Source organism: Hypomesus nipponensis, chromosome 6 (assembly GCF_054491055.1).
Source record: "Hypomesus nipponensis isolate SF chromosome 6, ASM5449105v1, whole genome shotgun sequence".
In the NCBI taxonomy this organism is placed as follows: domain Eukaryota; kingdom Metazoa; phylum Chordata; class Actinopteri; order Osmeriformes; family Osmeridae; genus Hypomesus; species Hypomesus nipponensis.
The window spans coordinates 4507703-4531905 of NC_140366.1; the positions used below are offsets into that span (position 1 = coordinate 4507703).

General features: G+C 41.8%; 1 protein-coding gene across 1 annotated transcript in view; it reads right to left on the reverse strand.

Moving 5' to 3' along the window:
- Window positions 1-18693, reverse strand: part of LOC146286469 (uncharacterized) — a 23105-nt gene extending 4412 nt beyond the window's left edge. The window contains exons 1-16 of the mRNA XM_084699524.1: window positions 18633-18693; window positions 16674-18061; window positions 12320-15755; window positions 8431-8601; window positions 8128-8166; window positions 7583-7701; window positions 7046-7205; window positions 6702-6841; window positions 5037-5163; window positions 4384-4419; window positions 3896-4032; window positions 3557-3683; window positions 2957-3102; window positions 1361-1487; window positions 1226-1255; window positions 938-1050 (exon numbers count right to left, since the gene is read on the reverse strand). Of these exons, the coding sequence (XP_084555650.1) occupies window positions 938-1050; window positions 1226-1255; window positions 1361-1487; window positions 2957-3102; window positions 3557-3683; window positions 3896-4032; window positions 4384-4419; window positions 5037-5163; window positions 6702-6841; window positions 7046-7205; window positions 7583-7701; window positions 8128-8166; window positions 8431-8601; window positions 12320-15755; window positions 16674-18061; window positions 18633-18680 (6344 nt within the window). The 5' untranslated portion in view covers window positions 18681-18693. The remainder of the gene's footprint in view (window positions 1-937; window positions 1051-1225; window positions 1256-1360; window positions 1488-2956; window positions 3103-3556; window positions 3684-3895; window positions 4033-4383; window positions 4420-5036; window positions 5164-6701; window positions 6842-7045; window positions 7206-7582; window positions 7702-8127; window positions 8167-8430; window positions 8602-12319; window positions 15756-16673; window positions 18062-18632) is intronic.
- Between the last annotated feature and the right edge of the window lie 5510 nt (window positions 18694-24203).

Consider the following 24203-nt stretch of genomic DNA (forward strand, 5'->3'; position numbering starts at 1 on the left):
CGCCACCTACGGTCTTCTTCTGACATCCGTCTGGTGGTCCCACCGCTCAAGAGCGCCCGGTCCCAACACAAGCTCTTCTCCTGTCTGGCCCCCCAATGGTGAAATAAACTCCCCACCTCCATCAGAGACACTGACTGTCTCCCCACTTTCAAGAAAAGGCTCAAGACGCACTTGTTCCGGGAGTACAATGGCACTTTGTTTGTATATTTTGGTTGCTTGCTTTTTTCCGCAGATACATCCTTGCACTTTTTCGAAGTTCATATTGTTTAATTGTATCTTGTTTAACTACATGCTCTTATGGTTCTTCCCTTTTGGACTTAGTTTTCACAATGTATGCTTCATGTTTTGCTTACCCACAATGTTTGGGGCTATCTCGTTGTTATGATCAGTGACCTATGCACTTTTGTAAAGCTCTCTTTTGGAAGTTGCTTTGGATAAAAGCGTCTGCTAAATGCATAAATATAAATGTAAGGGGTACCCTGACTATTGATCGGATGGGCTACCTGTCTGTCTATATTACTGTCTATATTACTATATTACATTTAATCATTTAGCAAACGCTCTTATCCAGAGCGACTTACAGTAAGTACAGGGACATTCTCCCCGAGGCAAGTGAAAAGCCTTGCCGAAGGACACAATGTCATTTGGCACGAACCAACAACCTTCTGATTAGTAGCCCGACTCCCTAACAACTCAGCCATCTGACCCCCGTCTACCTAACTGCGCACACTCTGCCCCGCCACTCAATGCTCGTTACTAGAGTTTTTTTGGGGGAGTGGCTTTGAAGAGAGGAGGTGGGATACTTTGGTTTGAATTGTGTAAAAAAGGAGCTAAAATAGCTTCGCGCAACTTGCCTACCTTGCCTTTAGGGCTATTATACTAAAGACCATAATTTCTGAGTGGCTGACAACTTTCCAAGAATGCTCCTTAGTCTTACCTGCCAGCCTGAACCCTGCAGGAACCCAGAGAGAAACCCTGGGGAAAAGACTGAACACTATCCTCTAGAACGTGGATGGAACCCTGGAAGCCAGGCTCTGAAAACAATTGCACCTAAAACCATGGAAAACACACGGATGATACTTATATATTATACATGTAATATACTGTATCTAGAAACAGTAGTAGTGTATATGGCATACAATTATCATGACTGTGTTACAGTATGTCATATACCTTAACTTGTGACATTTTTTACAACAATTTAAATAATGTAATTTATACTTACTTTGAACTTGACCAACTTCCCAAAATTATCCTGAAAGACAACCAAGATGAGAACAGACATGAGCAATTTTAAAGGATAATTAGTCAGTTCAAATAGAATGTATTTAACTGGCAGAATTGATATTCGAGGATTTACCCGCAGGACAGGCATCACTGAGGATATTTTGGGTTGTATTGCCGCCCAGTCCTCTGGGCTTCCATAGAGCCCTTTCTCCAACACATACTGCTCCCCAGAGAAACCAGGCTCTTCGAATGCCACCCACCTGGTGAGGGACAAATATAAACTTAATAATGACAAAACAAGGTCAATATTCATTTAGCTTTGACATTTCAGATCAAATTCAAAAGATAACATATTTATAAAATGCTTTATATTATAAACCCTACCAATGTTAATACATTTGTGTTACTGTCATTGATGTATTTGTGTACCTTATCTACGGACTGTGTGTATAAACCACATTGTTTAAGAGCTGTTGCCGTTAGTGTGTCTGGATAACTTCCCATCAAATATAAACCAGTCTATATGGATACTCTCCAAGATCTCAGAGCCAAGTGGTAATGTACATTATGTATGCTCAGGGTGACATAACATATGCTATGTCTATATGTGTGGGTGTATGTGTCAGAGCAGTGTTTAACCACACACAAGTCATCATGGAGTATGCAGGGCTGAGTCAACAGACTTAACCACACAGATTAGTCAGATACCGATAAACAAGACAAGGGAGGAGGCCATCTGATTTAATAACAGGGTGGTACAATAGGAGTAGGATCAATTAGCCAGCACGGTGTCTCCAAAGACAGGATAAATAATCTAATATCCACCATTTTGTGAGTCACACCTTACAGGCCTTTTGTCTTTGGAGACAGTACACTCCAGCTGCATTATAAAGTTTCATTAGTGCTGTTTCACCTTCTAGCACACTTAGCTTGTTGTGTAAGTCACAATAATGCAATTATACAACTAAAAGATTTAGTGCTCTGTAAACACAACTTGGAGATTGCTCATTTAAAATAGTATGGATTCAAGTGGGTGATACTTTGATACATCTCAATTTACATAAACTATCATTCATCTTCTGCTAAATGAATACATGTAAATGTAAATAAATGTAATTAATCTTAATTTTTGTCATAATGGTAATTATTTCCTTCACCAAGGAGAGAGGGAATGCCGTGACAGAAAGGCGTGGCGAGTTTAGCGTCTGGGAGACGGGTGTACTGTCTCAACCTGTCAGTGCATGGACAGTTCCTGTGGGAGTTAGCTTTTCTTTTGAACTACACGCCTGAAGAAGACCCTATCAAAACACAAAGGAATTCAAATGATGGTTTATGTGTACTATACTGAGGCAAAAAAGAAAACATGTTAAGAGGTTGAAGAGTTTTGCAAGAATTGCCTGTTTAGGCTAGAGAAAGGAATGCTCTTTCTGTTTGAGAGAGACATATTTTCCAGTTAGGTCAGTTAGCCTAGCTAAATTAGTGATGACAGGTACTGCTAAAGCACTGTACATAAAGCATGTCAATAGCACACACTCAAACCCTCAGGTAGGTAAAGATTTCCAAGACATGTCTCTGCAGCAGGTGAACAGTTGAAGGTGAACTTGTCTACTTTACTCAGCCTGAAATGACATGATAATGGATTGAGCAGATGTCTGATTGTTTTCCTGTCAAAATACCTGCACCCTTCCCCTTGCGCAAACCCAACCTGTTATTAAGATTGCTGACTCACACTCCGCTAAAAACGTGAACCGACTGTGTCTTGAGCCCATAACCAGTCTCTTCTAGATTGGTGATGGGCCCTAGCAGATCGATGTTGGCGCCCAACTCATCAAAGTCTCTCTTGCTGAACATCTCTAGGTGTGGAGACATGAAATCCTGTTGTTTGGAATTAAAGAAAGACAACAACTTTCACTTCGCACTCCTCCAAAAGTAATAAACCAAGTCATGTACAAATCTGGAAATGGTTAATTACTATTTGTATCTGTTGCAAAGCAAACCTGCACCTAATTGAGAACGTCAACTTGACCAATTAATCATCATTTCAATCAGCATTTGTACCAGGAGGTCCCAAAGTGTACTATAATAATAATAATAGTAATATTTTGTAACATGCCTTTCTTGCACTCGAAGCTCTGAGGTACAGTAAAAATTACAATCATAAAGCATAACAATACAATAACAACATGAACAGACACAATTAAATTAATAAAAAAATATCTATATTATTTTTCTTTTATCGAAAATCAAAACAATTCTCAAAATGGGTAAGTGAAGGAGCATTTCTGATGCAAACAGGTAGGAGTTCCACAGTTTAGGAGCAAGAACTTACAGCCAGTATTGGTCGTATAGACAGCAGGTGCTGTGAGGCCCCTCCCCAGTCCCTCCAGTCCAGGTACTCTCCCTCCTCCAGGACATGCTGGTGACCTTCAAACCCAGGCTGCTCATAACCAACCCACCTGGGCCAGGAAGAGGGATTATGATTATGTTCAGGCACAGAGAGATCTAATAATAATGCTCACATTAAATGGTCAATGGCAATAAAGTCTTATAAAATAGTATTTTTTGAAGTTATATCTTTTGTTATATAACAAAATAGTAATAGATTTTTAATATTATATAATAGAATAAATAGCCAAATTGCTGTTTTGAAGAGAATAGATAAACCTACAGTCCTCCAAGGATCTTTAAAGAGCCCACAGATTTGAGTTTCAGATTTGGCAAGTCGGTGGCGTCCTCAAAACTAAAGACATCCCTTTCGATCTCCACACAGGCTCCTTGAAAGCCAGACTGCTCATACACCAAAGCCTGGACACACAAAGGTCATAGGTCAGAAAAAAGACAGACTGGAGTCACAAGTCTCAATGTGTTGCCTGTCATTGGTGCTACTCATCTTACTTTCTCACTTATCTTTTTCACTGGTGTGTTACCCTTCCGAAACTTAAACTAAGCTGCAATACTGTAGGTTTGTAACCTAATGGAAGAGGTGGGTGGTATTAAAACAGAGAGAGAGAGAGAGAGAGAGAGAGAGAGAGAGAGAGAGAGAGAGAGAGAGAGAGAGAGAGAGAAAGAGAGAGAGAGAGAGAGAGAGAGAGAGAGTGAAGACTAGAGAGAGATGAGAGAAAAAAGGAGGGAAGGGCAGCCAGAGTAAAAACAAACCTTTTGTTCATTGGGATTCTCCACTTTAAATCCACCCTGGAGAATGGAGAGAAAGAAATAATTAGCATCCAGCAAGAACCCCTCTGATTAAACACCGTGCCCGAAGGGTGCAAGTCAGCTATTATGTAAATACTGCCATTTTGCAAATTGCATAATTAACTGCAGTGTTGTTTCAAAGTGATAGCAAGGTGAAAGGGAGGTAGTGAAAGTGAGGCAGGCAGCACTGAGATGGTTGATCCCTTTGGAACATTTTAATGTTGAGAATGAGCTGACATCCTAGTGATCCTAATAGCCCTCACGTAAAGTGGCGGATAATATAAAAACCCGTCAAGGATATAAAAACACACTGGGGAAATGAAATGTTCATCTTATTTGCGCATCACACCATGTCAGGTATTCAAGCATTTAGCGATGAGCAATATATTCCATTACTGAACACATAATCACATATACCAGAATAAAGGACATAGGAGGATACATTTGGAAATCTTGTACTAGTACATGGACTGTAAATACTGTGAGATTAGATAGTTCTAAGACTAACTAGAATTTTTCCTCAGCAAAGTTGGATATCCAACAAGGCCCCAACAAATCTTTGGATGATTTGACAGCTCATATTATATAAGATCAAGAAAAAACTCTGGTCTACCCACCATTTTGAGTGGTCTAAGGGATCCAACGAAAGCAGATGGAAACCCCCAGGACTCTGGGTAGGGATATTCCCCCTGCTCCAACACTGCAAGCATGCCTTGGTACTCCGGATCACTGAACACCAGCCACCTATTTTAGGTAAGGGGCAGAGAAAACTCAACACTTAAAAAATAGTCCAAACCACTCACCAACCAAGACTGGGCTTGGTTCAACTGCTTGGTTCTTTTGATTGTTTACGAGTCGAATAAACTTCGGAATAAAAACACTCCAGACCCAAACCTTAGTTTCATAAGGAAACACCTGTATTGACTTTGGTTTCATGGAATGATATGCATGCGACTATACACCACTATGTTAGATACAGAATGTTTGAAAATAGCTGGGAAACTAAATGTGCAAACCAGACACCACTATGTAGATTTTCTGACAATGGTGGGCTAGGAGTCGGGCACACAATGTCTTATAAACCTTCACACAGACTTTTCTTTTTTTCTTTCTCTCCAACTCTTCCTCTTTGCATTGCTCTCTCTCTCACGCTCTTTTCCTCTCTTTACTGTGGAACTTTCCCTTCAGCTCGACCTCTCTCCACTTGTGCCAGAGCCTTACGGTAATGCTCACTCCGTCCTATTCTAGTTATCCCTCTATCCCCACCCATGTCTCTCCTCACCTTTAACCATCTCTCATAATATTTCCCTCTTTCCTTTTTCCCCTTGGGGGAAGCCATTGGGGGGGACAAAATCTGCTGGGGAGATTTCCTTTCCTTCTTTTTTTACGTTTAGTTATGAGTATGATTTCGGACAGCGTGCGTGGTTGCCTGTTGAAGCGTAGCACATTTATATTTTTATATCAATATCTTGGGGGGGACATTTTGACCCGATTTGAATATGGGTGAGGATGTCCCCCCCCCGATATATATTATGATTACGGCCCTGGGTTAGAGTGAAGAGAGCAAAATCATGATGCAAAACCATACAGGGGATGTACGCTGTTTAAATCCAAATATTAGTTCATGGGGGTTCAGATGGCTGAGCGGTTAGGGAATTGGGCTACCAATCAGAAGGTTGCTGGTTCGATTCCCGGCTGTCTCAAATTACATTGTGACCCTGGGCAAGGCACTTCCCCCTACTTGCCTCGGGGGAATGTCCCTGTTCTTACTGTAAGTCGCTCTGGATAAGAGCTTCTGCTAAATGACTAATTAAATGGGAAAATATGTCCAAACTTATAGTACCAGTCAAAAGTTTGGACACATTTAATGTGTCTGTAATTTAATGTGGTACTGTAAATGTAATGTAAGTTCATGGTCCCTTTTCCTCTTCTGTTGTCCTCCAGCCACTAAAACAATTATACCTGTCAAGAGTCAACTATACTGAGGAGCTCAAATGCTCTTCACAAACCAGAATTGAATAATAATTAGTTAATAACTTATTGCTTACAGTTCAGACGCTGTATTATCATGCACTTCTAAACAAAATTGGCTTCTGGAAAGACTGTGCCGGCCATTTCAATTAAAAATGAATGTTTCTAGCTTCCCATATAGTTGTCTCATTCAGCAAAACTAATAACTGTGCTTGTGGTTTTCATTTTTCAACTGAAATTCTACATTTGAGATAAGTTCGACACATTATGATCCCAAACAGATACACACACGCGCACACACAGACACTTACACTCCAGAGTGGACTTTGATTGATGCCGTGTTCTGAAGAATACCGAAAGTGCAAATCTCCAGTGCATCATCATGGTACGTGACCACTCTGCCATGCCCCTCCGGTTCAGTGAATAAGTCAATGTGAGGAATGCTGTAGTCCTACAAAAGTCGAGAGAGAGAAAGAGAATCAATAAAAACATGGATGGAAGAAAAAAGAAATATGTAATACGTGCCCCAGTTTGGATACACATGGACATCTTTCAACTTTTACATTCCTTAGAGCAAATTAACATTCCCTTCATTTTATTTTACATCAGTTAAATATTTATTTATTAATGAGGCAATTGGAGGGAGTACACTTACACACACGGCCAGCCGAATGGAGCCAATGACTATTGGGGGTTCAGCTGGTGGGTGTAGCTCTTGAGGTCCTGGTTCTGCCCACACATTTGTCAGGTCCATAGGTCCCTCCTCCAGGGCAATGCAACGGCCAGTGAAGTCAGGCTTCTCATAAAGCACCCAGCTGCAGGTTCAAGGTGTGGTCATGTTAAGTTGGGGACACTTGGGCACATGATACATTTGCAATACAAAATTATTTAAACACCTACATATCTTCCTTACTTTGCTGTATCAAAGAATGGATTCTGAACCTTATTATCACTGCAGCTTTTCACGCAATAAATCACAATCTTAATGTTGATTTCATGTTTCAATGAGTCTGTAGTATCTCATATTTCATATGAAAGATAAGACGACTAATTCAATTGCCTGATGAATATTAAAGGTGGTGAGGCAAGCCTCGCTGGTAGCTCCAGCAGCATTTTTTCATCTCTCCTCAGAGCCAGTTGGTCTTTGAGACATACCCTCTGTGACAGAATAAACTCGAGGTAGCAGACTCACCATCCTCTCACAACTTTGACTGAAATCAGTGGGGATAGTTTCAGTGAGGTGGCATTTGGCACATTCCGGAAGATTTCATAGGCCTGACCTTCAAACTGAGCGTACTCATATAACACCATCTACAATAGGATAGAAGAGGCCATATTGTCAGTCACAAACTGAGGAACATTAACTATTAACCTTGTTTTTAATTATATAGCATACTAATGTAAAAACATAATCAGTGACTCATTGTTGGTGGAATTAGAACAAGTGGTGTGGTCATTGTTATTCATCCACAGCCTCTTCCCTAGAGATCTAATCTAAATAAGGTTTCTAGGTTCATTCACTCAATAAAACATGTGTACAGCTGTTTAGAAATTCCCAGTACATAAATAGTACACGCAACAGAGATATTTCCCACAATGCATTGCGTCATCACAATCGCTGAAAGTCCTTGGCAACGCTACCTCTAATTCTTAATTATACCCATCTGAGAATGTGTACTGCTTTATCTCTAACACTCAGATAAAATAATTTTTAAATAGCAGATGCTAGTTGCCTACCTTTCCAGGGCGTCTATGTAATCCCTGTATAGCCGCCGTCTGCAAAACAAACCACTATCAAACCAGTTGATATAATTACATTGAACATTGAAGAGTAAAACACTACAGACCCGCTATTTGATGGCAACACATATTGACTCATAACATGTATTAAATCATCTCATGAAACACTTCAATCACTCAAACAACACTTGTTTACAATTAAACAAGCTGACATATTACATTTATTCACTTTCCCACTCACTCAGGTCACACACAGTTATTTTTGTACAGGCGAAATACACTATAGACTGGTATCCTTACGTCAGTGGCACAAACCCCTAGTGGGGAAGCCTTAGGGTGGAGGACCTGAGGAAGTGTTGGTAGAGGAACAATAGGGGCGGGTAGAGATCCCCCAGTACTCTTCAGGACCTCAGATTTAGCACTGGGCTCTGCTATATCTCCAGCAAGAGACCCTGTTGCTCCAGCCATCTTCTGCAGTGACAGGAACCCAATGAGATAAAGATCAATAAAATGGTCGCATGCAGCTTCTTTAAGAAAACAAAGTACTTGTAACACAAATGGAACAGTTGGTGATGGGAAACATATCAAACCATAGTAGCTAGAGAACATCGCTATGTTCTATGAGAATGCTCCTCAATTCATTTTTATAATAGAAGTAGTGGCAAGCAAGTGGCATGAAAGACAACTGTCCAAGGCAAAGCTAGTAGTACTATGTAAAATATGACACCATGGGCCCTATCTTGCACCCAGCGCAATTGACTGTGTCAACGACACAAGTATCATTCCTAGTTTGCACTTGACACAAAGCGGACTTTTCCCTCCACAGATGCACGTCGGTAAATTTGGAAAAAAGGAGGCGCAAACGTTCCCTGGTGCTATTTTGCAGTTTCGGAAAAACAATTCCGCCACAGACCAGTAAAAACGTAGTCTAAAGTCAATGGCGCGTTATTCAGATTTAACAATGTTAATTTTTTTTGATTTATTGTATGGCTGTATGTTCTTTCATGTCAATGATTTAAAAGATTTTCATGAGAAATCCCTATGTATGTGAACTTGATTTGTAACAATTGTGGCAATTTCCTCCCACGCCTGTTTAACCAAAGCTAATTTGGGTGGGTTTTTTCTCCCATCCCAATCAGAATCAGAATTCAGTTCATTCGCCATGTATGTTACACAAACATGGAATTTACTGTGGCAGTCAGGTGCAAACAATAAATATGTACGGGTCTTAAATTAAGTAAAAAAGTACAATGGTTAAACTAATTCTGAGAACTAAACAATTTAAAAATATAACAATTAAAAAAATTAAATATATATAAAAATAAGACTAAGAATTTGAATGAGCAGCATGAGTGGGAAACTTAGTGCAATAAGAAAAATGCTCTGCCTTTCCCATACAATAGGCGTGTTCGACATGGACTGCGGCTGCATGAAACGACCGGCCAGAGTAGCCGCTTGCAGTCGGGGAGGAGTTAAAAACGGCTCTGTGAAGTCGGACATTCCAGCTTCTCATGGTTTGCTGCGTTGACGTCAGTCATGGCCGATCAAGCGCTGTTTGCTTGCTTTACTTTATTTATAATTAAACTTAGTCTTTCTGTAAGTGAAGAGTCCAATCAAATCAATGTATTTGTATAGCCCTTTTTACGAACAGTTTGGTCCGGATTTGAGCATTGGCGAAACCGAAGGTGTCAGAATAATTACAAAACACAAAGTTGTCATGTGTGAGGCTGGCCAATCATGAAATACCTGTGTCGTCATTAGAACCTGTGCAGTTGCTCTTGAGCAGGGGTGTCCAAATCCGGTCCTCGAGGGCCGCTGTCCTGTATGTTTTAGATGTTTCCCTGCTCCAACACACCTGATTCAATTAAATGGGTTGTTATAACGACCATTCATTAGAATCAGGTGAGCTGGATCAGGGAAACATCTAAAACATGCAGGACAGCGGCCCTCGAGGACCGGATTAGGACACCCCTGCTCTTGAGACAATCCACTCAGCAACACAGGCGGCAGTTCTCGAATCGATCTCACGGTACTTTGATGGCTACGTCACAGTGACCTAGCCTTGGCGCCGTCTCAAGTCAGACAAAAAGTCTAACCAGAATTCACTGTTTCAAGTCAGCCGCCTGCAACCGGCTGCGGCGCTGCATGAAGTCAGTCCATGTCGAACGCACCGCACCTACTGTTACTTCTGTATCTTTTATTGCCCTGATGAAAACGTCGGTCTCCTCGGCTGTGAACCGCTCCTGGCATGCGCCTGGCAAATCCACCGTTATAATAGCAATCCGCTATTGAACAAGCGCACCTGCTCTTAAAGGGAATGTGAGATGACGCTCTGAAAGGTTTATTGCACGTTACGCCCAAACCACACCCATTAGTAATATAGCTACTTCATACCAACCCATTTTAGATTTGCGCCAGGCTCAAAGTCATTTATCCCGCCGGTAGGCTTATAATATAGCCACAACGCCGGAGTCCCGCCCACAAAGTAACTTGCGCTTTGCATTTTGATACTTGCGTTTCAGATAGTTTAAATAGGGCTCTATGGCTACTTGCCAACAAAATAAAACAGGAGGGCAACATACTGTCGCAAATATTGCGATTAAGCAGTTGCTTAATGGATAATGTATTGCAATGTATTTTCAGGTAATGATCATTGCTGGAGAACAAACTATACCATTCAACATGTATTGGCTAATCAAAGTGTAAGTTTTACCTTTGCTTCTAGCAACTAACCAACACATAGGTACAAGGTTGTGTTTGAAAGCATCATAAAGTTAATCCTATATATAATCTGGGCTAGCAAGCCAAACTGACTACTAGATGTCTAACTAGCCAAGAACACCATGACGCAAGTGTCATTCCTAGTTTGCACTCAACGCAAGGGCGACTATTCCCTCCACAGACGCACATCGAAATGACTTGGCGCTCCCGTGGGCGGTTCAGCGAAAAAGGAGGCGTGTTCCGGTGCAAACGTTTCCTGGTGCTATCTTGCAGTTTCCGAAAAACAATTCTGCTACTGACCAGGAAAAACATGGTCTAAAGTCAATGGCGCATTATTCAGATGCTAGTTTAAAGGGCGCAAGCTTGGTCCGTGCGCACTGCCGGCGAGGCAGCTTCTTCTTATTTCTGCGAAGCTACGTCACATTGTTTAGATTTATGGCGTGTTACATTTCTTCAATGATTATAAAAAGATTTTCATAAGAAATTTCTATGTATGTGAACTTTTTGTAACAACTGTGGCAATTTCCTCCCATGACTGTTTAACCGAAGCTTATTTGGTTAGGTTTCTTCTCCCATGCCCATCAGAATTCGGTTTATTCGCCATGAAGCTTATGTTACACAAATACGCGATTTACTGTGACAGGAAGGTGCAAACAATAAACGGGTATAAATTAAGTACAAAAGTACATTAGTTAAACTAATTCTAAGAACTAAACAATTTTAAAATATAACAATTAAAAAAAATACATATGTAAAAATAAGAATAATAATTTGAATGAACAGCATGAGCGTGCAATTTAGTGCAATGAGAAAACTGCTCTGCCTTTCCCATACAATGTCATTTGTCTATCTTTTACAGCTCTGACGAGAACGTCGGTCTCCTCCTATGAACCGCTCCTGACGTGCACCTGGCAAATCCGCCGTTATAATAGCAATTCGCCATGGAACAAGCGCTGCTCTTAAAGGGAATGGGAGATGATGCTCTGATTGGTTTATTGCACGTTACGCCCAAACCATACCCATTAGTAATGTAGCTACTTCAGACCAACCGTTTTTAGATTTGCGCCAGGCGCAAAGTTATTTATCTCGCCGGCAAAATAACAACCAAGCTGAAGTCACGCCCACAAAGTTACTTGCGCTTTGCGTTTTGATACTTGCGTTTCAGATCGTCAAAATAGGGGGGCATGGGTCATTCTTCACTTCCATGTCATGTAGTGCCTGGCGGTTTTATTACTATTTAAGCTACTAATATTAATTGATAGAGATGCTACAATACTTAGCAGCTAATCAGATTTAAATAATTTAACCAAGCCATTGTATACTTCCTTAATTAATTCTCATTATCACTTGCAAAATAAACTCATACAGAAGGACAATATAATCTCACAAAGGATTTCGCCAAGGTCCGTAGCCCCAGGTTTGAAAGATTTAAACAAAAAAGGGGATAAACAGAAAAGCTAAAACTGACCTCAGAGTTAAACTGTTGTTTCTCTTTTTCCAGCTCTGGCCTTGCAGGCTTCTTGGGGAGGTACTTCTCTAAATAATCTGGCAGCTTGATGTCGTTAAAGGAAACAAGCGGAGGACCTGAGTCACTGACCACAGCCTGTGCAGAAACACTGTTTTCTTGTGGAGGAATCTGGTCGGCCAACACCACATGGTCCGTAATGGGGGAAGTGGGCTGGGCTGGCTGTGTTATTTGGGAGACTGGGGAGAGGTTGCTAGGTGACACATCCCCACCTCTCTTAGTCCTGGAACATTTCAAGCTGTTAAAGATACAGCTTCCTTCCAAACGGGAAGGGCGGGGTTTCACCTTCACTTCTTTCTCTTTTGTCTCCTCCCCCTGTTCTTTGTCTTTTCCCTCCTCTGTGGTAATTTCCCTGTCTTGGAGGTGTTTGGAGCGGGTGTCCATGCTCCTGCAAAGTATACTCCTATCGGCAATACTAGTTCTTGCAGGCTTCTGTTCTCCATCTGTTCCTACACTTTGGATCTTGGTTGAGAGGTTGCTATGGGACTCTAAACTGAACTCCTTCTTCCTTAAGCCAAACTTAAAGTTCTCAGGGTCAAAAGACTTCTCGAAACGATCCTCCCGGATGGCGGGCATGGCAAAGGGTGGCTGAGGGGGTCGGAGGTGGCTGTGTTTGCGCGGGGGCAGGGAGAAAGGTACACCAAACTTCTTAATGTTCTGGATAAAGTCATCCTCCAGCTCCCCTGAAGTGAGGTTGCTTTCGCTGACTGAGCAGCTGAGTTTTGGCTTGAACTCAGGGCTGCGGAGCTTCTGTGCAGGGAACCGCTGGTCAATATCCAACCAGCTGGACGGGGTGTCCCTCTGTTGGGAGGACCCATCCCCAAAGGATCCACGGGGCAATAGTAGCTTGTTCAGGGATGGACGCTGGTCTTGAGCTGGTCTTTGTTTGGTGGGCTCTGTTAGTGGAGGTGGCTTTGTAGCTTTATTTGGGCTTTTCTCTGTGGATCCCCTATCGATTGGGGGTGGGGGCATTTCACCAATACCAATTGATGCAGGGTCTTTTGCCATCACCCCTGGATTTTTTCCTTCTGGCCTGTCTGCCCCTGTAGTAGTACTGGTAGTGGTATTGGTAGAAATAGATGAACTGATTTGCACAATATCCCTTCTCCAATCTGCTTCCTTGTCATTTAGCAACATGTCGTCCTTGTCTACCACCTCAGTTGGTAATTGACCACTTGCATGTGTCCCTACTTTAATATTCTCAGAGTTTTTGTCATTTGGGTCCACAGTTTTTACAAGGATGTTCATCGTCCTATTAACCATATCTAATTCTTCACTGGGTCTTGGTCCAAGCCCAACTAAAGGCTCCTCGGCTGGGGCCACAGGGTTCTGTCTCTCTTGTTGATTATTGGTATCTGCTTTGTTCACAGGGGAGCTTTTATTAGAATCTAAAGCTGAAGGTGTGGGAGACTTGTTCACTTTTACATAAGACTCTCCCTCCACTGTCGAAGTGGTTTGTTCTGCTGCAGTACTCTGTCCTTGCTTTAGTGTGTCATCACTGGATTTCCCTGTTTTCAGCATAGATAAATCCACAGGTGTCACTTTCTCCCCTTGAATATTAGTATTGACTGGACTTTTGGTCACTGAGGAGCTATTTTTAGAATCTACAGATGGTTCAGGAGACGTTATTGCTTTTACAGTAGACTTTCCCCCATTTTTGTTAGTTCTGGTTTGTTCTGCTGCAGGATCCCATCCCTGCTTTATTGTGTCATCTTGCATGTTTTTTTCTGTTTTCAACACTGATAAAGTCTCGTGCAGAGACTCTTTTGGAGACTTTGCAGAGCCTTCCTCAGGTGACTTTTTGATGTGTTTATCACTGTCAGTTGTCCTAGCTGTCTTATTACTGCCAGTCACAAGAAATTCAGTGGTTCTATTTTTCTGCTGAGTGGGTGTTGGGTGGACAGGTTCTGTGTGTAGTGGCAAGGAGGGAACAGTGGTTACAAGGACTTGGACAGCTTCCTTTGGGGATGTGACCTCAGATTTTGTTGCTTCTGCAATGGCCTCAGGCTCCATTTTGCCCTGGGCATTAACAGGGCCGGTGTGTAAGCTGTTGCCTGAGGGGTTGTCCTTTACTTCGCTCTCTGCTTTTTTATCCACATTTTCAGCCAATCTGTCATTTGGCTGATTTTCAATAGTTGTGGGTATCCCATGAAGACTCGTATTTGTCTGTGGTACAGACGAAGAAGAAAAGTCTAAGCTTTTGTCTTTAGAAACACTTTGTCCTTCATGAACTACTGAAGAGCTTTGAGCCTTCTCTTTGTGTCCCACTGTCTGTGTGGGTGGAATATCAATAGTCTTATCAGTCAGCTTGCCTGTTACACTGTTGGAATTGGGTTTGTTGTCTCCACTGATGATGGATGACATGACCGATTCTCTATTTTCCTCAACCAGTTTTCTGGGGTCATCTTTTTTAATTAGTAAATCAGTATGTTTGTCTGAGAGATCTGATGATTTACTGATTGCTTCCTTGTTAAGTGGCAGTTTTTTCGTTTCTGATTCATCATCTTTAGATTGTTTTGGTTGTGATGAGGACACTGTCTTCACTTCTTTCTCAGTTGTACAGCTGATGTCCTTAATTAGACCTGTCTTTTCCCGCATGCTCACAAGTCCTTGTTCTGTGTTTGGGAGCTCTGGTTTGATAATAATATTACTCACAAGGCTCGTTGACTCTTTGTTTTTCCTCCTCTTTGACCTTGACCCTGACCTACCAGGGGTTTTGGTCTGTAAGCCTACCTCAGGAGTTGGTTGAACCAAGTCACCTCGCACCATTTTGGGGTCTACTTTGGAAGGTCTATCAGCTACATTCTCAGTTTTAGACAACATTTTTGCCTTTGTTTTGGAGTCTGTCTGAAGTTGAGAAACAGGTGTGTCCACAACAGAGAGAGTTTCTCGCCCTGCAGGTTTGGGTGTTATCTCTGTGATTTGAGAGGTTGCTGTTTTGCATATAAAGGCCTGAATGTCCTGTTTCAATGACTGTGACGCAGATGTGGGTGAGGGGGTTGATCTTTGGGACATTCCAGTCATAGCAGACTTTTGAGGCAACACGATCTTGTCCTCCATTTTGCATGCCTCTGCAAAGTTCATCACTCGCTCCTTGACTGTCTGGCCTTTCCCCTTGACAGGGGGAGCGGAGCTGGACCTGGTATTTTCACGTTCCACTGACCTCACCCTCACATGTGGCCCCCCTTGCTCATGTTTGATGTCTGCTTTGAACTTTCCAGTGACTTTCCTGATTGGAGAGACATCGGCACTCCTGGGGTAGGTCTTACTAATATCTCTGTGCATCTTCCCTTCAAACAGGTTGATTCTGTCAGCAATCAGACAACTGGCAGCTGAGCTGGCTTTGGGGTCCTCATCCATTTTACACATGTCTTGTGGCCTGAGGGTAATTGGAGACAGAAAAATATTAAATCCCACATACATGCTTCCGTACTGAGAAACATTGTTTTTCTTCTTCAAATAACTGATGTAATATCCCCAAAATACTGTTTTGACAATACTGCTTTCTTGTATATCAACTTAGTGTTGAAAGTAAGGCTGGGCGGTATGGCCTAAAATGTTTATCATGGTATAATTTGTAAGCACTGGTATGTGCATTCTGGTAGATTCATTTTCGCGCACATGCATGGCTTTCAGGTGGTGAAAGAGATTGCTAGTGTTTCCACCTTTGGCTAGCACAATTCGACGACACAACTTACAGAGTAGGTTACTGTTTGTTGGTCGATGTCGGATAACTTGAAACTAAATCATTTCCAAACGACAGAGGCTCAATTTTCTTTTTACCAATTCTTCTTTGTCTGGCAAATATATGACGACTTTCATTGGCTGGCACAATGCGTGCAGCGTCCACACTGCATATTTTTTTGTTGTAAAAGATACAAATTTGAACTAGCCCACTAGGCTAGTATCACTTGACTTATATTTTATACCAAACAGAAACACTTTTCTAATACATTTATTAATATATTGTGATATCCATGATATGGCAAAATCCATATCATGGCACAACGCAATAACGGTATTCGCGTTCATACCAGTATACCGCCCACCCCTAGTTGAAAGGTTAAAATGTCAGTTAGCGTGGGAGAGACAGTAAGGCACAATATTGTAGACTGGCCTTAAAATATATGTAACAGCTACAATGTTTTAATTATGGTAACTTGTCAATCAAACAGTGCTATTAATAGTATTGTTCATTAAGAACATTAATGAGCATTGTTCATTAAGAAACATTACACAAAACAGGTACAATAATACAATAACAACATAACAATACAATAACGATGTAAAACTTCACCTTTTGTTTATTTCTGGTTTCCTTTTGCCTTTAGTTGTGTCTTCAGTAATCCCTCTTGAAAAATCCTGTTCTACATGGTTATTTACTTCGGTGCTCAACTCCGAATTGACTGTAACTTTCTTAGCAAATAACTTTTCACTGTGAGACACTTTCATACTCCTACGTTTGGACTCTGGAGTCTCTGTCAGTCTTTCCACCCTATAGAGGCTATCACCCACCTCCTCTATGTCTTCCATGGTGTCTGTTATGGATACCAGTGTGGCCAGAACAGGGGAGTCAGTGTCCTGCAGGTTGTTTTCCACCCCCACTGTGCTGAAGGTCAACCTATTGCTAGCTCCCTCAGGTGAGGTCAGGGAAGCTTTGTTTTTGGTGGGGGAGGAGTCTGCCTCCTGCTCTCCCAGGTGTGTTTCTGCCTCCACTGGGCAGGAACTGGTTCCTGAGTTTCTATCTGATGAGGATGAGCCTGAATTGTTTGGCTGGGTTTTGCTGGGCAGGTTTTCCTGGGACCTTCCATCTCCCAGGGAGGTCTTCCTTGACCTCCTTCCTGAATGTTTTCGCCCCATGGTGTCTTTGTTGACCTCTCTTCCGGAGAGCTCAGGTGAAGGCTGTGTTTCTATGGGAGACTTTAGTGACACTCCCACCAAGGCACTGTAGTGACCTTTGTCTCCAATAGCAGGGTTCAGAAGTGTTCTTTTGCGCTTTGATGCCTCAGTATCAGTGTTCCCACAGGAATCGATTCTATTTGCCCTGGAGACCACCTGGATGCTTTTCTTGACTGTGTGTACAACTTCCTGTCCAGAATCTTCACTGCTCTGGCTCACACTGGTTTCTTCCAGGTACACATGCAGCTTCCTGCTTGTCTGAGCCTGAGTCTGGGTGTGGGCCTGGGTTTGTTCCTGGTCAGAGTCCCCCACCACTCCCTCTTCTGCTGAAGATGAAAAATGTGTCAACTGACTAGCATTCCAGTCCAAGGCAGGATTTCTGCTTTCTGAAGCCTGTTTTTTTCCCTCCTCCTTCTCTTGTGGCTGCTCAGCATGTCCCTCCTCCACGGGCCCGCCCCCTGGCTCACTGCCTATGCCCCAGACTGACAGAGGTCTGGCTCTGTGGGCAGACGGCCTGGCGTCCTCCTCCTCACATGAGAAAAGATCCTTGGGTAGGCAAGGCTCGTTAGCTTGGGAGTCTTGGCCCCCTTCTTGTTCCTCCTTCTCCTGCTGCTCCTTTTCTCGGGACCCCCTCAGAGCCCCCTCCTCTCCTTCTGGCCTGGGGGCTTGTTCACTGGTTGGGGATGCATCTCCTGTGGGGCTCCAGGGGCTTCTTTGTCTCCAGGGAGAAAACCAGCTCCCTATACGGCCCAGGACCCCAGTATTCTGCTGTTCTGGGGACTGGGACTGGAGACAGGGAGAGAGAAAACTATTAGACATGTAGAGACACATGCCCATAAAATGACAAGTAGGAAGAAAGCGCTAAAAAACTGCTGGTAAACTTGAGAACATTTTTCATGGAATGCTATGTTTGGGAATTGTGGGAATGGTGCCCAACACTTTTATTTCTTGGTAATTTGAAGTTCAAATATAGTTAAATATATTTAAAGAAACAGAACCCATTCTGGTAAAATATAAAAAGGATACTGTTAATCAGACTACTTAGATTTTTGACATAATATTTAGGATGTTATTATAAAGTGGGTTGCAGCTCAGTAGAATATTTCAGAAAGAACCAAAACATATTTTTCCACTTTATAAGTCCCGGAATTGTACTTCACTGGTTAAAACACATGAAGTATAAGCATATAGGTTATTAAGTGCCCTGTAAATAGGAAATGGAAAGGGAAGAGGGGTAGTAGTTGGTTCTTAGTCCAAGGGTTATTTGGTGTGTTTTTCCGTCACGCTCTTGCTGTATTGCCGTGCAACTCTCAACATAGCAAAAACATGCAAGAATGCTTTTGAAATTCAAGCTTACCGTAGGAAAAACCATATCATTCAGACTCTTTACGTAGTTTGTGAACATGTTTTGAATATTAAAACCTATAGACCACAGAATAGAAACATCATCATTTCTGAGTTAATTAAAAGTATAAGAAATAAGATGGCCTATTGTCAAATATAGTCTATTATTTGGAAAAACTTACCTCCAATGTTATGCAAGAGTAAAAGTGTTCTACTCCAAATTGGAAGTCAACAGTCGTTATGTAGTAAATACTCTAATTACAACTTATCGCAACGCACCAGTATTTTTGCAGTCGCTGTATATGCTGTTCTCAAAATCTGACAGCAGGCAAGGAATGCAGTTTAAGCTATTAAATATACGAGTCGGAGGTATGTGCGCGGGGCTGAGTTGAAGTTGATTTGTTCCAGAGAAGCGTGCACACGCTGCCTACTGGTACAAACACGGTGAAAGTTTTCCTTTCCTGGGATGACGCACCGTTGAGTTGGCTGTTTGAACAGTCCGTTTCAAACTGTGCCCCTATTGTAAATTGGCGGCCCATACCAGTCTTTCCATGCCTCGTCGAGGAAAACTTAACTCTTAACCTACCAGTTAACTTATTAGGATTCCTCCGTAAGGAGGAAACCTATTGTTATTGGTGGTTTTATTATTAGGATTCCTCCGTAAGGAGGAAACCTATTGTTATTGGTGGTTTTATTATTTGTAATTCTTGTACCATGGGAGTCAATGGCAGCCCCTAGACCCCATCGACAACTTTTTGTGAAATTTGGCACACTCATTAAGGACAGTTTCTTCTATACCTACACCAAGTTTCATGTCTCCCATTAGACCACTCTAGCGCCACCAATGGGTCAAAGTTGGACTTGTGTTTACACACGCAACTTTTGAACCGTATGACTCTTTTTCAAAAATGAGGTACCATTGGATTCCCTGGATCAAGCCGAGTTCAACGCACACCATGGCGTTAATTTCCGGTTATATAGATTTCCCGCCATTTCCGGTTTTATCAAAAACCTTTGAAAGCCTACTCCTCCTACAATTTTTGTCATATCTTCTTCAAAATCACCAGAGATGATCTTCAGACCAAGCCTCACAAAAGTTATCAAAGGAATTTTGATCCTCATAACCGTCTGTCCGGTACAGCCAATCAAATTCATCAGAAAAGCCGCCAAACAGGATGTGAAGTCATGTCTCAGCAAATCTTTGAGATATCACCACTAAACTTGGTAGATCGGAGGAAGACACTACAACATGTTACCATGTGCAAAGGCAAATTCATATCTCAAAAAATGATTGATATAAAGCAAATTGAACTTATCGCTAACGCTAAAATTATGCTTTACACATCAGCCATTCAAAAACTGATACTCTGATTCAATCACAAGTTCATATGAAAACTCTTGAGAATGTTCATAACACAAATCTGTGAAAAAGTTGACTGTAAGATGAAAGGTCGATTTTTGGTGAATATTTGAAACATGCTTGCTTGGCTAATTTCTAGGCAAATTTCCAATGAATGTCTCCCTTGCTCCTCCCCGCGCGTGCTCCAAAATCTCACACACACTCAGCCTTCCCTTGACACACGCGCGGCCAAGACGCACACGCAACATTTCAGGAGAGTGTGGGCTGACCAAGCCCCCACTCATTCCTTGGTCTTTAGCAAAGGCCCATGTGGCTCTTGATGGTATTGCATTTCCGATTTTGTATGCAATGGTAAAAAGGTCTCAAATCCTGAAACATTGATAGTGTAGGCCGAGAAACACTTTAACAAAAGCCCATGTGGATCTTGTTGGTATTGCATTTCCGATTTTGTATGCAATGGTAAAAAGTTATAAAAATCCTGAAACATTGATAGTATAGACCAAGAGTAACTACCACACCACAAATGGCCCACCATTACCCATAGGTGGCGCTACAGGCCACGCCAAAAAGCACAAATATACAAGGCTTTCTGGAATGGATAGGCTCACCAAGCCCCCTCCCTTCACTTATTGGCTTGAAAAAAAGGCCCATGTGGCTCTTGATGGTATTGCATTTCCGATTTTGTATGCAATGGTAAAAAGGTCTCAAAATCCTGAAACATAGATAGTATAGGCAAAGAAACACTTTAACAAAAAGCCCATGTGGATCTTGTTGGTATTGCTTTTCCGATTTTGTATACAATGGTAAAAAGTTATAAAAATCCTGAAACATTGATAGTATAGACCAAGAGTAACTACCACACCACAAATGGCCCACTATTACCCATAGGTCTTCCCTTGACACACGCGCGGGCTTGGCAAGACGCACACGCAACATTTCAGGAGAGTGTTGCTTGGTCTTTTGCAAAGGCCATGTGGATCTTGATGGTATTGCATTTCAGATTTTGTTTGCCATGGTAAAAAGTTCTCCAAATCCTGAAACATTGATAGTAAAGGCCAAGAGTAACAACAACACTTTAACAAAAGCCCATGTGGATCTTGTTGGTATTGCATTTCCGATTTTGTATGCAATGGTAAAAAGTTAAAAACATCCTGAAACATTGATAGTATAGGCCAAGAGTAACTACCACACCACAAATGGCCCACCATTACCAATAGGTGTCGCTACAGGCCACGCCCTAAAGCACAAAGCACTTCACTTCTTGTGAAGATTAAAGCGCTTCACTTCTTGGCTTGAAATAAAGGCCCTTGTGGATGTTGATGTTATTGCATTTCAGATTTGGTATCCCATTGGAAATTCTGCAGCATTGATTTTTCTATACAGTTACAATTTGTCAAGAATATACATTTTTCAATGGTTCGCAATGCTTTACACGTAAGCCAGTCAAACAAGTTCATATGAAGACTCTTGAGAATGTTTAGTACACAAATCTGAGAAAAAGTTGACTCTAAGATGAAAGGTCGATTTTTGGTGAATCTTTGAAACATGCATGCTTGGCTAATTTCTAGGGAAATTTACAATGAAATGTGTCCCCTGCTCCTCCCCGCGCATGCTCCAAATTCTCAGACACTCATTCTTCCCTTGACACGCGCGGGCTTGGCAAGACACACACGCAACATATCAGGACTGTGTGGGCTGACCAAGCCCCCACTCATTCCTTGAATATCAGCATAGGCCCTTGAGGACCTTGGTGTCATTGCATTTCCTACTTTGTATGCAATAGTAAAAAGGTCTCCAAATCCTGACACATTGACAGTACAGGCCAAGAGTAACTACCACACTTTACCCAAAGCCCATGTGGATCCTGTTGGTATTGCATTTCCGATTTTATATGCAATGGTAAAAAGTTTTTAAAATCCTGAAACATTAATAGTATAGGCCAAGAGTAACTACCACACCACAAATGGTCCACCATTACCCATAGGTGGCGCTACAGGCCACGCCTTAATGCATAAAGATACAAGGCTTTCTGGAATGGATAAGCTCACCAAGCCCCCTTCCTTCACTTACTGGCTTGAAATAAAGGCCCTTGTGGATCTTGATGGTATTGCATTTCAGATTTGGTATGCCATTGGTAATTCTGCAGCATACATTTTTCTATACAGTTACAATTTGTCAAAAATAAACATTTTTCAATGGTTCGCAGTGTTTGGAGGAATCCGCCATTACTGCTTGCAGTTATATTTTGTAATTCTTGTACCATGGGAGTCAATGGCAGCCCCTAGACCCCATCGACAACTTTTTGTGAAATTTGGCACACTCATTAAGGACAGTTTCTTCTATACCTACACCAAGTTTCATGTCTCCCATTAGACCACTCTAGCGCCACCAATGGGTCAAAGTTGGACTTGTGTTTACACACGCAACTTTTGAACCGTATGACTCTTTTTCAAAAATGAGGTACCATTGGATTCCCTGGATCAAGCCGAGTTCAACGCACACCATGGCGTTAATTTCCGGTTATATAGATTTCCCGCCATTTCCGGTTTTATCAAAAACCTTTGAAAGCCTACTCCTCCTACAATTTTTGTCATATCTTCTTCAAAATCACCAGAGATGATCTTCAGACCAAGCCTCACAAAAGTTATCAAAGGAATTTTGATCCTCATAACCGTCTGTCCGGTACAGCCAATCAAATTCATCAGAAAAGCCGCCAAACAGGATGTGAAGTCATGTCTCAGCAAATCTTTGAGATATCAACACTAAACTTGGTAGATCGGAGGAAGACACTACAACATGTTACCATGTGCAAAGGCAAATTCATATCTCAAAAAATGATTGATATAAAGCAAATTGAACTTATCGCTAACGCTAAAATTATGCTTTACACATCAGCCATTCAAAAACTGATACTCTGATTCAATCACAAGTTCATATGAAAACTCTTGAGAATGTTCATAACACAAATCTGTGAAAAAGTTGACTGTAAGATGAAAGGTCGATTTTTGGTGAATATTTGAAACATGCTTGCTTGGCTAATTTCTAGGCAAATTTCCAATGAATGTCTCCCTTGCTCCTCCCCGCGCGTGCTCCAAAATCTCACACACACTCAGCCTTCCCTTGACACACGCGCGGCCAAGACGCACACGCAACATTTCAGGAGAGTGTGGGCTGACCAAGCCCCCACTCATTCCTTGGTCTTTAGCAAAGGCCCATGTGGCTCTTGATGGTATTGCATTTCCGATTTTGTATGCAATGGTAAAAAGGTCTCAAATCCTGAAACATTGATAGTGTAGGCCGAGAAACACTTTAACAAAAGCCCATGTGGATCTTGTTGGTATTGCATTTCCGATTTTGTATGCAATGGTAAAAAGTTATAAAAATCCTGAAACATTGATAGTATAGACCAAGAGTAACTACCACACCACAAATGGCCCACCATTAGCCATAGGTGGCGCTACAGGCCACGCCAAAAAGCACAAATATACAAGGCTTTCTGGAATGGATAGGCTCACCAAGCCCCCTCCCTTCACTTATTGGCTTGAAAAAAAGGCCCATGTGGCTCTTGATGGTATTGCATTTCCGATTTTGTATGCAATGGTAAAAAGGTCTCAAAATCCTGAAACATAGATAGTATAGGCAAAGAAACACTTTAACAAAAAGCCCATGTGGATCTTGTTGGTATTGCTTTTCCGATTTTGTATACAATGGTAAAAAGTTATAAAAATCCTGAAACATTGATAGTATAGACCAAGAGTAACTACCACACCACAAATGGCCCACTATTACCCATAGGTCTTCCCTTGACACACGCGCGGGCTTGGCAAGACGCACACGCAACATTTCAGGAGAGTGTTCCTTGGTCTTTTGCAAAGGCCATGTGGATCTTGATGGTATTGCATTTCAGATTTTGTTTGCCATGGTAAAAAGTTCTCCAAATCCTGAAACATTGATAGTAAAGGCCAAGAGTAACAACAACACTTTAACAAAAGCCCATGTGGATCTTGTTGGTATTGCATTTCCGATTTTGTATGCAATGGTAAAAAGTTAAAAACATCCTGAAACATTGATAGTATAGGCCAAGAGTAACTACCACACCACAAATGGCCCACCATTACCAATAGGTGTCGCTACAGGCCACGCCCTAAAGCACAAAGCACTTCACTTCTTGTGAAGATTAAAGCGCTTCACTTCTTGGCTTGAAATAAAGGCCCTTGTGGATGT